Below are 12,257 nucleotides of genomic sequence, written 5' to 3' on the forward strand. Positions count from 1 at the left end.
AAAGGGCTGTAAACTGAAACAAACATCCATCATCTACTTGGAAACAGTGACGGCAAAAGATTAGCAATCCATTTATTGTACTGAAATAAAGATAAGTAACCCCAGTAAGATCCATCAGGACCTGGGTATTGAACTCGACATATAAAGGCATTTCTTCATCAGCAAATGACTTGAAAAAATGTGAGGAAGAGAAATGATTTTCGCTGACTTTTAAAACGAGAGAGTCATGATTCAACTGCTTTTAATTTTTTAAAGATCTGCTTCTTGTCAAGCTAATATTCTGGGAGATAAAGAATATGTTTCTAAAATAAATAATTATTACATGAGTCATTAAGCAATTATTGCCAACATTTCCTTTAGACCTGTAGTGTCTTGCAATTACTGAGACCCTCTAATATAAATAAGATTGTGATTTTTAACAGTTTCACAACAGAATTTAAGTTTGAAAGGGAACACTAAAATGTTAGGATTGATTCAGCATTTAGAATCGCCCGTTACAAATAATAACGTAATTCAAATAGCCGCGTTTCATAGAAATCACGAGGCTTAAAATTAAAAATAAACACATACTTTGTATCTTACAAATAATTAGACTAGTAAAGACATGAAACCTATTTTTAAAAGTCAGCATTTTACCTTAACAAATGGACATTGGCACTAACTTAACTGGTCTCAGTTTGTTACATTTTATATGATCTCCCAGGAGACAGATACATTTTGCATGGCTGAAGTATTAATATCCCTTCAATCCCTCAAGTACATATTATCCTAGCTGTTGTTACAGATGATAAAAATAGATTGCTTATATCCTACATCTAGGAGTAGGGGCCTGTAGACCATCCAGACATACATCCAGCAAGTCTTTTTTACAATGCAGAATCATCTCTATGTACCCTTCCAACACATTCAATTCACATTCCCCAACAAGAGACGAAGCTCACTTGGTCTCTAGTGAATATTCAGAAAAAGAAAAAGGACGATCTTAGTGCCCCGTCTCCTTACAACAACAGAATCAGAACTTCATCAAGTGCAAGTCAAACCACAAGACAAAGGGTCCTAGTTTTCAGTCTACGTATTCTATATGTGTAGTGGCCTCTTGCCAACACCCCAGTCATTTAAAACCTTCCAGCAAAACAAACATGTTTATGGCTTTGTCCCCAGGCATTCTAAAAATAGGTAGGCATCAGAGGGCAACATAATGGTGTCCGGGTTTTCCGTTTTCAGATCGAGCAAATCCGTGCCACTCAACAACTGTTAGGATGTCCCCACAAAAGCATCTGCAGACCCTACACGGTGCTTTTAGAGTTCTGAATAACAGCACTGGAACACGACCCACGCCTGGCAATGTTTTATAAACTGTAAACCGCATGGGGGTTACAACTAATTACTCAGAAACAAACACGAACTAGGAAATGTTTCAAAACCAGATGCTTTGATTAGTTTTCCTATGCAAAAACTCAAACTTCTAATCTACCTCCATGTTTCTTTGCACCAAGCCATCTTTCCCTTAGAATTAAATCAATTTCTGTTTCTTTTCTTTTTTTTTTTTTTTAAGGACCATTTGGTAATAAGGATGTCAATCTCCCCACCTCCCCCCAACATACACTCAGGAATCCCATCATCAAAGACTAAACTTATATATGCAACGGTTGCCCAAAAATAGTTAAAGGAGCGATGTGGAATCCAGGCAATTAGCAGGATGCTGCAGTGGGTGGCCCAGGAGCTGCCCTGTCCTTTCCTGCTGAGCTCCTGCCCAGCTTAAAGGAGGCTCTGCAGAGGCTGCATGAGTACCACCCCAACCCCAGCAGTCAAGGCAGGTCTGTGTTTCTCAACAGCGCCTCTCCAGTGCCTACTACAGTGTCGGCCAGGGTGGCTGCAGAGCAAAAATGGGAGTGGGTTGTGGAGTCCCAGGAGTTTTTATGTTCGTGAACACGAGGCAGCTTGCAGGACTCACCATTGTCTCCACAGGCCACTGAGCAGAGTGCAAGGGACAAACCCTCACAAGAACAACCCCTCGAGGAGCCCCGAGGGGCAAGGCGACTTGGCCCTTGGCACTTCAGCAGCTCTTCAGGCCATCCCCAGTTCATGATCTACATTGTGCTTAAGGGTTTGACTTCTAGCACTTTGTATTTCCCAAATAACCCTCAACTGTGCAGATGGCTGAAGTGTGTGCGGCAGATTACCTAATGATAGGCACCTGTCTAGGGGGGGCGTGGACTCCAGTCATCAATCAGGAAGCTCTGGCTGGCATTTTTCTAACAGGTTGTTCTTAAACAACAGCATGGGGTCAACACGGGCCATGGACGTATTCTCACCAACTGAGTCACACCAGAGTGGCTAGAGTTGTCCTTTGACAGAGAAGACACTGCATTTGTGACTTCTGACCCATGACATCATTTGCTTACTCTGGGCACTTGGAAGGTTGTGAGCGATCAGCACTCTTCACAGGAAGTCAGCATTCACAACACTGTTTACATCTGAGAGAATGAACCTGACTCTGTCTGCTCCGGCTGCTTCCTTCCATCTCTGGGGTGGGGTGGGGTGGGGGGTTAGTTGGGACTGAAGCTCTCACCTCAGCATTAACCTCCCCAGTTCCATCTCCTCAGCTGTTCTCTCTTTTTCTCAAGGTTCAGAAAGACAAGAGGGCAAATCCATCCCAGCTGGAGCAGAGGCAGAACCCTGTAGACCCTGTTTCCCGGCTGGGTTGCTCTGTGCCGGGCCAGGCTCGGCCAGCATCCTCACGGCAGGTGCCTCTGAATCAGGTAATCACCGGACTGGGTGGGGATCCACTCCGCACTGCCCTCCGGGGCCAAGGCAGGCTTGCGCGAGGGCAGGGGCGCGGGGCCGCGGGCACTCACCTCCCAGAGATGCTGCGTGTTCCTCACGGCGCCCGCCTGCACCTTCTCCGGGGGCAGGAGCACGCCCTGGAAGGGCCCGATCCAGGTGCCCTGCTGGATCCTCTGCGCCGCGCAGATGCCGTAGGCCAGGCCGGGCACGGTGCTAGTGCACAGGCACACCTCGCGCGGCAGGTCACGCAGCCACTCGGGCAGCTCCGGCGGGGGCGCGGCGGCCGCGGCGCTGCTGGTGCCCACGAGCCGGCGCAGCGAGTGCAGCGGCCCGTGCATGGGGCACTCGCCGTTGCGGTTGTCGGCGCACATGTCACAACCTGCGGGAGACACGCGGGCGAGAGGGAAGGGAGAGGTTAACCCGGCCTCTGGGGCTGCCCGTCCTCGGGGGAGCTCCCGAGAGGCTGCATCCCCGCCCGCCCCGACAGCCACCTGCGGGGGACGCGCCGCCGCCGTGGGGGCGCAGAGGGCCCCTAGGAGAAGGACCAGCCAACCCACACAGCTCCCTTGGAATTCGAGGGACCCAAACCTGCGCGGTTCCAAGGCAGAACCTCAGGCTCCAGGACAGCGTTGGGAGCTGGATGCGGTAGAGGCGTGGCGCGGCCTGCCCACACCTGTCCCTGGGCTAATTCTCGCTCCCCGCCCCTCCTCGCACTCCACCAGAAACCGCAAGGCGCACCTGCCGTGTTACCGCGAATAAAGTCCGTCGCTTGCCCAATCTGGTGCCCGGGACAGATACATCTACGCGTTTGGTTTTCCTCTCTTTGCAAGGACGGGGGCGACGTTTAGCAACCACCTGGGCAGGTGGCCCACCTGTCTGGCTCAGTGACATCGCGGCTTCCCCGACCTCCCGCACCCCCGCAGACGCCCAGCTCCCGACCCCAGGCGTTCCCTGAGCGCCCTGGAAGCGCTCATCCCGGACCTGCGCAGAATCAGGGTGGGGGGCGATCCCAGCGGGCTCGGGGTGCCTGTGTGCGCGTGCAAGCTCTCCCCAGAAACCGATCAGTGTAAGGGATCAATGGAGAGGACCCCCAACCCCTGCGCCGACGGAATGCTGACGCGACAGTCCCCTGCTGTAACCAGACTAGGGCTGTGGCCGAAGCTCTCTCCACCACCATGCTCCCAGGCAGCCGGCGCGCAAGGGCACCCCTGTCCCCTGGGCAGGGCGGCTGTGGGCGCCCAGCGTCCTTCGACCTGAACTGGGTGGGAAGAGGGCAGGCGGCCGCGGGAAGCAGGGCCTGGGAAGACCGCGCTGTCGGATCGCAGGCGCTCCGGGTTATTAATGGACCTGGTGGAGCCGCGGTGTCTGCGCCCCGGCGCTGCGGGCCTACCCAGAGGAGGTGGCTTCGGCGCCTGCTCGCGCAACCCAGCCTCCGGCAAAGCCTCGCAGCCCCGGCTGGTGTTGACGGAGAGAGTGGGGCAGCAGCAGATGCTCCAGCACTGAGCTGCGGGGTGGCCCTTAGGGCTTGTGCCAAGCCTTAGTGGCTAGTAAGCCTGATGCATCACCCTGGGGGTGCTCCCTCTTGCTGAAAGGGCTGAAGCACCCAAAAATGCTTCCAACAAACCGAGTTAGCAGGGAGCTTTCCACAAAGGAACACCAAATATCAACCCCAGGGTGGTGGGCGAAGTCTCTCCCCCATTTGCATTATGGCAAGAGAGGTTGATTCTGTGAGCATCCAGTCTTCCCACAGCTGCACCTTCCCCTCCCAAGAAAGCAGGAGGAGGAAGGCACCTGCTGATGGCAGCTCCTGGGGGGTGACCCCAGGCCCCTCCAGGAAAAGCAACACCCCCTTTCTGCAGGCGGGGTAGTATCTGCGACTCCCTGGCCCACAGGCCACCTTCTGCCCCCTCTCTTAGCAACACAAATCAATGTGAGAACAGTGCAAGGTTCTGCCCTCCTCCCTAGGGCCTAGGCAGGGGCACTCCCTTGTTTATCCACGTGCCTGCCCCTCTGAGGCGCACTTCCCACATTCTCTCAAGCTTGTGACTGTAAAGATGGACAGACAAGTACCTGCCAGGTGCCAGGCACCTGTTCTGATGAGATGGCTGTGACTTCCCCAGCACTGTAACTTCACCGAAGACCGGAAGCTGCAGGTGGCTGAGGAAGGATTTGTAGTCAGGCTGGGCCTGACTCTCCCGCATTCACACGGATGGAAGCTGGGAGAGGTCTGTGTCCAAACTCAGGACTCAATCAGTAGCACTGAAACATTCTACCAAAGCCACTGTTTTGAGGCCACAAAAACTGCCAGAGCTAGACTGAGCCACAGTGATTTCTCTCTATTTCCCATACTCTGGGGGGTGTGGGAGGATTTAAAGTTCAGAGACTAAACAGGGAAGTAAATAGGTAATAGCCGTAGTTTTGAATTTTAGTGTCTGACGAGAGATGGCCATTCAGCCCCTAGCACAAGTAACTAAAAACAAAGGACAATTAGCAAAGGCAAGATGCTCCCTGAAAATAAAAAAATAGATCATCCCAGGGAGTTGCTTTAACCAATTTTTGGTGGGCTCAAGAAAGCAAAGGGTGAGAGCAGAGTAGCAAGAGAAGAGTGTCTAGTATTCACTTCCGTGAAGGCCTGAGCAGACACTGCACCTGTTCCTGACACCTCACTCCAGCTCCACCAGTAACCAGAGGGCAAAGGCAGCAGCTCCAGCCACTGTAACCCCAGCACCCCCCCACACACACACACACAAAGCACACTTGAAGCATTCATAACAGGTGATCATAAAACAGGCTAAGTCTTCGCCAAAAAGTCCTCTACTGCTCTCTCCAACTTGTTTCATTTGTCTCCACAAGTGCTGGGAAAACTTAATAGGAGCATTTTGCAGAGTAAAAAAACCTGGGCCCTCTCCCCCCAGTCCATAGTATGTCGGGTCCACAGCAGACACAAGGTCAATGGATCCTCTGAGTTTTCTCCGTGGGTGACACACTTAAGGCTCTGCCGAAACATCCGGCCAGGGAAGTTGACCAGCCGCCGTCATACCTTACCTTATGGTCTACTGTACAACATCCCATTTTTTAATATACAAAATCCCATCCACATATGCTTTCTAACTTGCACCTCAGGGACCAAGTGGAACTTGAGTATGTTTAAAACAAGTCACCTCTTTGGTGGGGTCCGTAACAAACACGGTCAAGCAAAGGAAGATTCTAACAAAGTATTTCTTAGCCAGAGAGCTGTAAACACCAATGTAAAAAGGGATGAGGATGATGGAGGCTGGATACCCCAACTACTTATAAATATGCATCTCTGTAACAACCTCATTTGCATACCCTCACCAGGCATTCCAGGCCAACATCCATTTATAGGCAAGGAAATTTTGCTATTTTCTCTTGAAACCAAGGACAGTTTTTGTGCAACTCCATAATTGTCATTCATAAGGAAATATCTGTATGTGCCAGTTATTTTCATGTGATTTAAGCAAGATACTTCGAAATACCATTTTTGCAACAAGGACCACGTGAAATGATGGTTCTTCTATCTCCAAGGCAGCTGTCAGGGCTGCAGTCGATGGCCCCTAGGCCAGGGAGCTGACTGCCTGGGTCACAGAGCATGAACCTCCTGCCTGCAGAAGGCCAGGCCGACGGAAGAGAAGGGGACATCCCCCTTTCCATGCCACGCCCTTCCGCGAGCCTTCTCTGATGTCTTTACAAGCGCGTGAACTATTCCTAGTTTTTAATGGCCCTCCTCTGAGGCGAACGGGCCAAAGCCACTGCTTTCTCTTCTGGGATTTCATCCCCCTCGGCTCTAGGAAGGAGAAATACAAAGCGCGCAGGGCCTCTGCAGATCCGGAGAGGCCTGCAGGTGCGAGTGGGCTGGGGCGCAGCGGGTCCGCGGAGGGCGCGCGCCCCACCCTGTGCTCACCACGGTCCAGGGAACCCGGCAGGGGCTGATAGTCTGCTCCTTCCTGCCCAGGCCCCCAGCCCCAGAGCGGCGGCCTCTCTGGCTGTAAATCTTCCCCGACCGTCGCCACAGTTCCGCAGGCCGAGCCCTGTGAGGCCAGCGCCCATCGATCGCCGCCCGGCGGCTCGGCCCGGGGTGTGCCGCCTACTGGCCACGCCGCGCGCCCGGAGCCGGAGGAGGGGCTGGGCCCAGGGGCAGAGACCGGAGGAGCTGGGCGGTCTGCAACCTTCGCCTCCCGGCGCCCTAGGGAAGGGGGACTGGACCACCGCGCGAACGGGGGCGCCCAGGCACCTACGGCTGCTCCCAGAGAGCTCTCTGCCAACGCCAAGTGGCCGCCGTCCACAAACCCTCTTCGTCCACTCGACAGGGGTCTTGGAGGCCCTGCGAGAGGGTTTAGAAGCTCTGCCAGAGGCCAGGGTGGGGAGCGATGAGGCTTTAGCGCGCGCCGTGGGCGCGAACTCCGGTCCCCTTCTCGGGGCTCGCTCCCTCGACGAGCGGCCGGCTGGCGCATCGCGGGCGCGCAGGGCTTTCTCCGCTGGGCCCGGCTGCCCCTGCTTGGCCCCGAGACCCCGAGGGCGAGGCAGCAAGGGGAGGGGAAGAAGGAGCCAGGGTTTTATTGGCCTCGCGATGACGGTCTTAATAGATTCCACCGGCGCGCCGGCGTGCGCAGGCGAGGGCCGACTGCGCGCAGATAAACCCGGTCGGCCCCTGCCCCGCGCGGCCGCCACGTCCACCGCGCCTATGATGAATAGGAGCGGCGGGAGGAGATCGAAGCGGGCCCGGCCGGCCCCACTCTCTCCTACAAAACCAGAGGGCAATTAATTGTGGCGTGTCCCCCATCTTTCATCTGCCGTTGGCACATATCGACGGAGATTACTGCTGATGGACCATTTTATCACCTTAAATAAACAGTCGCCACCTCGCCTAACCTCAATCTAAGACGCGGCTCTGTGTTGGGTTCCAGGGCGCCAGATAACGCATGATGCAAAGTAGCTAAATCGTGCGTGTTGCGGGACGGGGCTGGGCCTGCCGCGCACAAAACCAGAGAAAAAGGGGTGGGACAGCAGGGACGCCGAGTGCGAGGGGGACTGTGGAGAAGAGGCCGTCCGTACCCAGCGGGGCTCCAAGCCCCCCCACCAACCTGCGTTCTCCAAATGATTTGGACAGGACCAGGGAAAGATGATCAGGAAATCTCCTTTATCTCTTTCTCCGACTCCGCAGCGCGCTCCCCACAACCCGGCAATCCAGTGCCGCGCCCAGACTTCGTGTGTCTCTCTCCCCAACCCCTCTCCCCGACGCTGAGCCAGCCGCTAGGGCGCCTCTGGCCCTGCTCCTGCGGCCCTGTGCACACTGGCGCTGTTCCCCGCGCTGTTCCCCGAGCGACGGCTCCAATAGAGACCCCGGCCCGCATCAGGGTGGCCCAGCTCCTGGTTGGGACAGCCGGCAGGGATTTGCTGTCACTTCCCACCTAGGAGCCAGGGAAGAACATCTACACAAAATGGTGTGGACATCCAATGGGCCAGGCGCTCTGGGGTCCCCGCCACCAACGCCCGGCTGGACAGGCCACCACCACGGAGCTGGATGAGATCGATGGTTCCAGGCAACCCAGCAGCAACCGAGGGTACAGACACACACCACGGGACCTAGAGGGCCTCCCCCTCCACACACACACACATTTAATTTACCCGACTGCTACTTGTGCGAGAAGAAAGAAGGGAGGTCTCCGAGCTAGAGGGCCCTTTGGTCCCAACAAACCGATCCGCAGTTAGACCCCAATGCCCCGGGGGAGACTTTGCTCGCACACTTTCCGAGGCTTTTAACTCCTTCTGCGTGCAAGGCCTGGGGGTCCCTTCACCAGAAGCCAACCGAGTTCCCAGGTGAATCTTGTGTTGCTGAGCCCCTGTCTTACATAACCAGCTTAATGCTGGTCCCAGACAGAAAGTGATTCTTTTAAAGCGCAGAGGAGAACGAAGGAGGCCCCCTTTCTCTGCTTTGTAAAGAAAAAGAAAAATCGCTCAGTGCTCCAAGTGACAAAATGAAGGAACCCTGAGCGATCCCTTTACAGAATTATTTTGGAAAGAAATGTGCCCCTCCAAAAAAAAAAAAAAAAAAAGGAAAGTAGAGAAATCTATAGGTGATCATTAATAAGGGTTTCCCTTTTGTCTCCAGCCTACCTCTCATCACACCCTCAACAGATACAAATCCGGGAATGAGCAGAAACTTCTAGTTTGCAGTCTTTCAAAAGTCTAACACTTCCACTTCCCCTCACGAGAGAAAAGGGATTCCCAGCCTTCGCATTTCTGAGTTTTCAGAAGCCCTTGGTTTCCAGTGAGAGCCTAAGCTTGCCTGCCCAGGGAGGTTCCAGGAAGACAGAAGCCCTGGTCTCCCAGCACCACACGGAGCTATCTTAGCTCCCTATTGTCTTGCTCAATTGCCCTTTAATTAGTGAGGATCGTGGGGTGTCACTAATAAGACAATCTAATGTCCAGTGCCTTCGATCTTCTCCTGCAATTCACACACTGAAGCTGTCCACTTGACTCAAAAGGAGATACCAGAAGATTAACACAGCAGGAATCATTTAAATAAAATCATAATTTATTTCCCCCCCAACCGGAGGAAAAAGTTGCCGAGGCAACAAGCTGGTTCAAGCTATATATTAATGAGGAATCTATCCTAGTTCTGTCTCTGATTAGTCTAAGCCTCCTTTGATGAAAATTCCAGGCTGCACTATAAACAGTGTAGGGGCAGCGCCCATGGCCATGGCGGGGCGGTGGTGCGGGCTGCCGGCATCTTCTCCAGCGCAGCACAGATTTAATTCAGAAGAGAAACCGTAAGCTCAATGAACCACTTTGCACACGAAATGACAAAATTTCACCCAACAGCAAGGAATGCCTTTTCCCAGGCACATCTCTCCCTTTTTATGTCCCCTATTTAAAAGAACTGCTTTGAAAACGTTCAAGAAAAGCAGCGGCAGAAACAATGTTCTGAAATCCGTGAAGGCAACACAGACATTAAACATTGTCTAGAACATGGAGATACAAGAGTTGTCTTCATTGCACAGGGACCCGGAGTCGAAAGTCCCCTCTTAAACCCACACTTTACTCCTGGACTCCAGCGAGGGAAAAGGTGACTGCAGCTGCTCTTTTTGTTGGGAGTTATGTCCATCGCAATGATCACTGATCCCCGTCAATCACTAGCCTCATCTAGGATTTAACGCTGGGGACCCTTTCAACAGCGGCCACTGCAGTTACTACAACAAATTAGGAAGTTCACGGAGTGGCAGACATTCTCGAGAATTCGACCTATTCAAAATAGAATAAAAAATAAATATGTGCGATCACCTCTCCCGTACAGAAGCCAGAGGAAGGAATTGGAGGAAACGGCTACACGAATGCTCATCTTGCATACTCTGCACTGCCTTCCACCCCACTCCCCCTCTGAACATGCAGTTCCCGCTGCTGGGAGGGTATTTCACGCTGACCCCAAAACGTAAAGAGCGACCCCAGTCTCACTTCTGAAGGGGCCAGGAAAAAAAAAAAAAGCGTACAGAGCAATACACGTTCGTGATCCTCGTTTTCAGAACTGCTTCAAAACTTCCAAGCGCAACTGGATTTGTGCGAAGCCTTTGAAAATGTGAACGCAACAGCCGAAGTTACTACAGCCCACAGCCCGGCGTTTGCCATTTACTTGGGGGAAGAAGAGAGTAAGATTCTTTCACTAAATTACTGTCACTCAGGTTGAAAACAAAGTCCATACAGGAACCAACACGGACTGCAAACGTGTGCGGGCTCAAGGCTGCGGGGAGACCGCGGGGTCCCCAGGCGACGACCCGGTCCCGAAGTCGGAACGCGTCTTCCCGCTAAAGAGCGTCTTCCTCCATTGAAAAAGCAACGGGGAACCTACGAATAACGCCTGCCCGCAGGCACAGCCAGAGCCCGGGTCACCCAGAACTTGGGGTCCTGCGAAGCCCGGCCAGCCGGCCACTCCTGGCCACCCCCGAAGACCCCGAGAGAAAAGGGGACGCACACCCGGGTCTCCACACTCCCCGGGAACGCAGCTTCGCGCCCTCGGCCCAGAGAGGCCAGGCCCGGCCAGGCCCGGCCAGGCCCAGGGTCTCCGGGTCGCTCGAGGCTCGGATCCGCAGGGCCCGGGGCACCACAGTTCGGCGGGAGGGCGGTGGTCTGCGTGGCACGGCCCACGGGCAACTCCGATCTCCAACACTTGGAGCTGTGAGGCCAAGGGTGTGGGGATGGCCAGCGATGCAGTCCCAAGCGTCCCCCGGGCCATTACAGCCACCGTCCTCCTCCTCCAAACGCCAGACAACTTTGGCCACAGCGACCTGTCCGGCAGGCGCGGGCCACGGCGCGGGGCCAGCCCCACTCCACGCCCCTGCCGCTCTCCCGCGCCCCGACCCGCCTCCCCGACAGGCGCCCGCGCTCGCCGGCGCCAGCGCCCCGGGAGAGCGCGCGGGCTGCGGCTACGTACGGTTGTTGGGGTCGCTGGCGTGCTGGTTAAGCGGGATGATCTCCATGCGCTGCTGCCCGTACAGGTAGTAGTCCAGCTCCTCCGCGCTGCAGCGGAAGCGCGGCGCGCCCCGGCCGTCGCCGCCGCCGCCGCACTTGGCGGGCCCCGGGCCCGAGGCCGCGCCGAGGCACAGGTCCTTGGGGGGCAGCGGCTCGGCGGCGACGGCCGCGGCGGCCAGGGGCGCGAACACCGGCAGCTGCGCCACCGGCAGGGCGGAGAGACCCGCCAGCGCCGCGGCGGCGGCGGCAGCGGCGGCGGCCGCGGCGCAGGAGGAAGCCGAGGAGGCCGAGGTGGAGGAGGAGGCCGGGGTGGACGAGGCGGAGGAGAGCGAGGCGGGCCGCGGGCGCAGGCTGTCCGGCGGGGGCTCGGCGCGCTCCGGGGGCGGCGGCGGCTGCAGCGGCTGCGGCGCGCCCAGGGGGCCCGCGGGGCCGCCGCCCTTGAACGGGCCGCCGGCGCCGTGGGGGAAGAGTTGCTGCCAGTGCTGCAGGTAGGCTGGGTCCACTTTGAGGAAGGCCGAGCCACCGGGGTCTCCGGGCTTCAGCATATCCGACGCCGCGAGCTGGGGGCAGAGAGCACGGAGGGCGCGCGTGAGCCAGACCCGGGACCCTGGGCTCCGCCGGCTGCGGCCCCGGTTCGGCGGCTCCCCCTTCGCGACTGCGCTGGGGCGCAAAGTTTACTCGGCGCCGCGCAGGGGGAGCTGCGTGCGCCCGCCTCGGCCTCCCAGTCCGCGGGGCCGGGACCGGCGAGAGGGCGCTTGCCGGCCGGCAGAGCTCGGCTGCAGGACGCAGCCCCCGCCCTCAGCCGGCGCCCGGAGTCGACCCGAGCAGGAGTGGCGCAGCGCCACTCCGGCTGCGCTGGCCTCAGGCGCCAGGAGGCGGGACCGTCTAGCCCCCCGCCCCCAACCTGGGACCTCCGACCTCTCCACGCTCCGAGCCCTAAGACCCTCAGCCCAGATGCGCCTCACCTTACCCGAAAACGCGCGGCG

General features: G+C 56.4%; 1 protein-coding gene across 1 annotated transcript in view; it reads right to left on the minus strand.

Annotated features, from left to right (window-relative positions):
• The window catches only part of PRDM6 (PR/SET domain 6), a 97,390-nt gene extending 85,574 nt beyond the window's left edge, over nucleotides 1-11,816 (minus strand). Inside the window, exons 1-2 of the mRNA XM_062189805.1 lie at nucleotides 11,234-11,816; nucleotides 2,859-3,166 (exon numbers count right to left, since the gene is read on the minus strand). Of these exons, the coding sequence (XP_062045789.1) occupies nucleotides 2,859-3,166; nucleotides 11,234-11,816 (891 nt within the window). The remainder of the gene's footprint in view (nucleotides 1-2,858; nucleotides 3,167-11,233) is intronic.
• Nucleotides 11,817-12,257: the final 441 nt, after the last annotated feature.

The sequence above is a fragment of the Lepus europaeus genome, chromosome 4, assembly GCF_033115175.1.
Source record: "Lepus europaeus isolate LE1 chromosome 4, mLepTim1.pri, whole genome shotgun sequence".
Taxonomy (NCBI): Eukaryota; Metazoa; Chordata; class Mammalia; order Lagomorpha; family Leporidae; genus Lepus; species Lepus europaeus.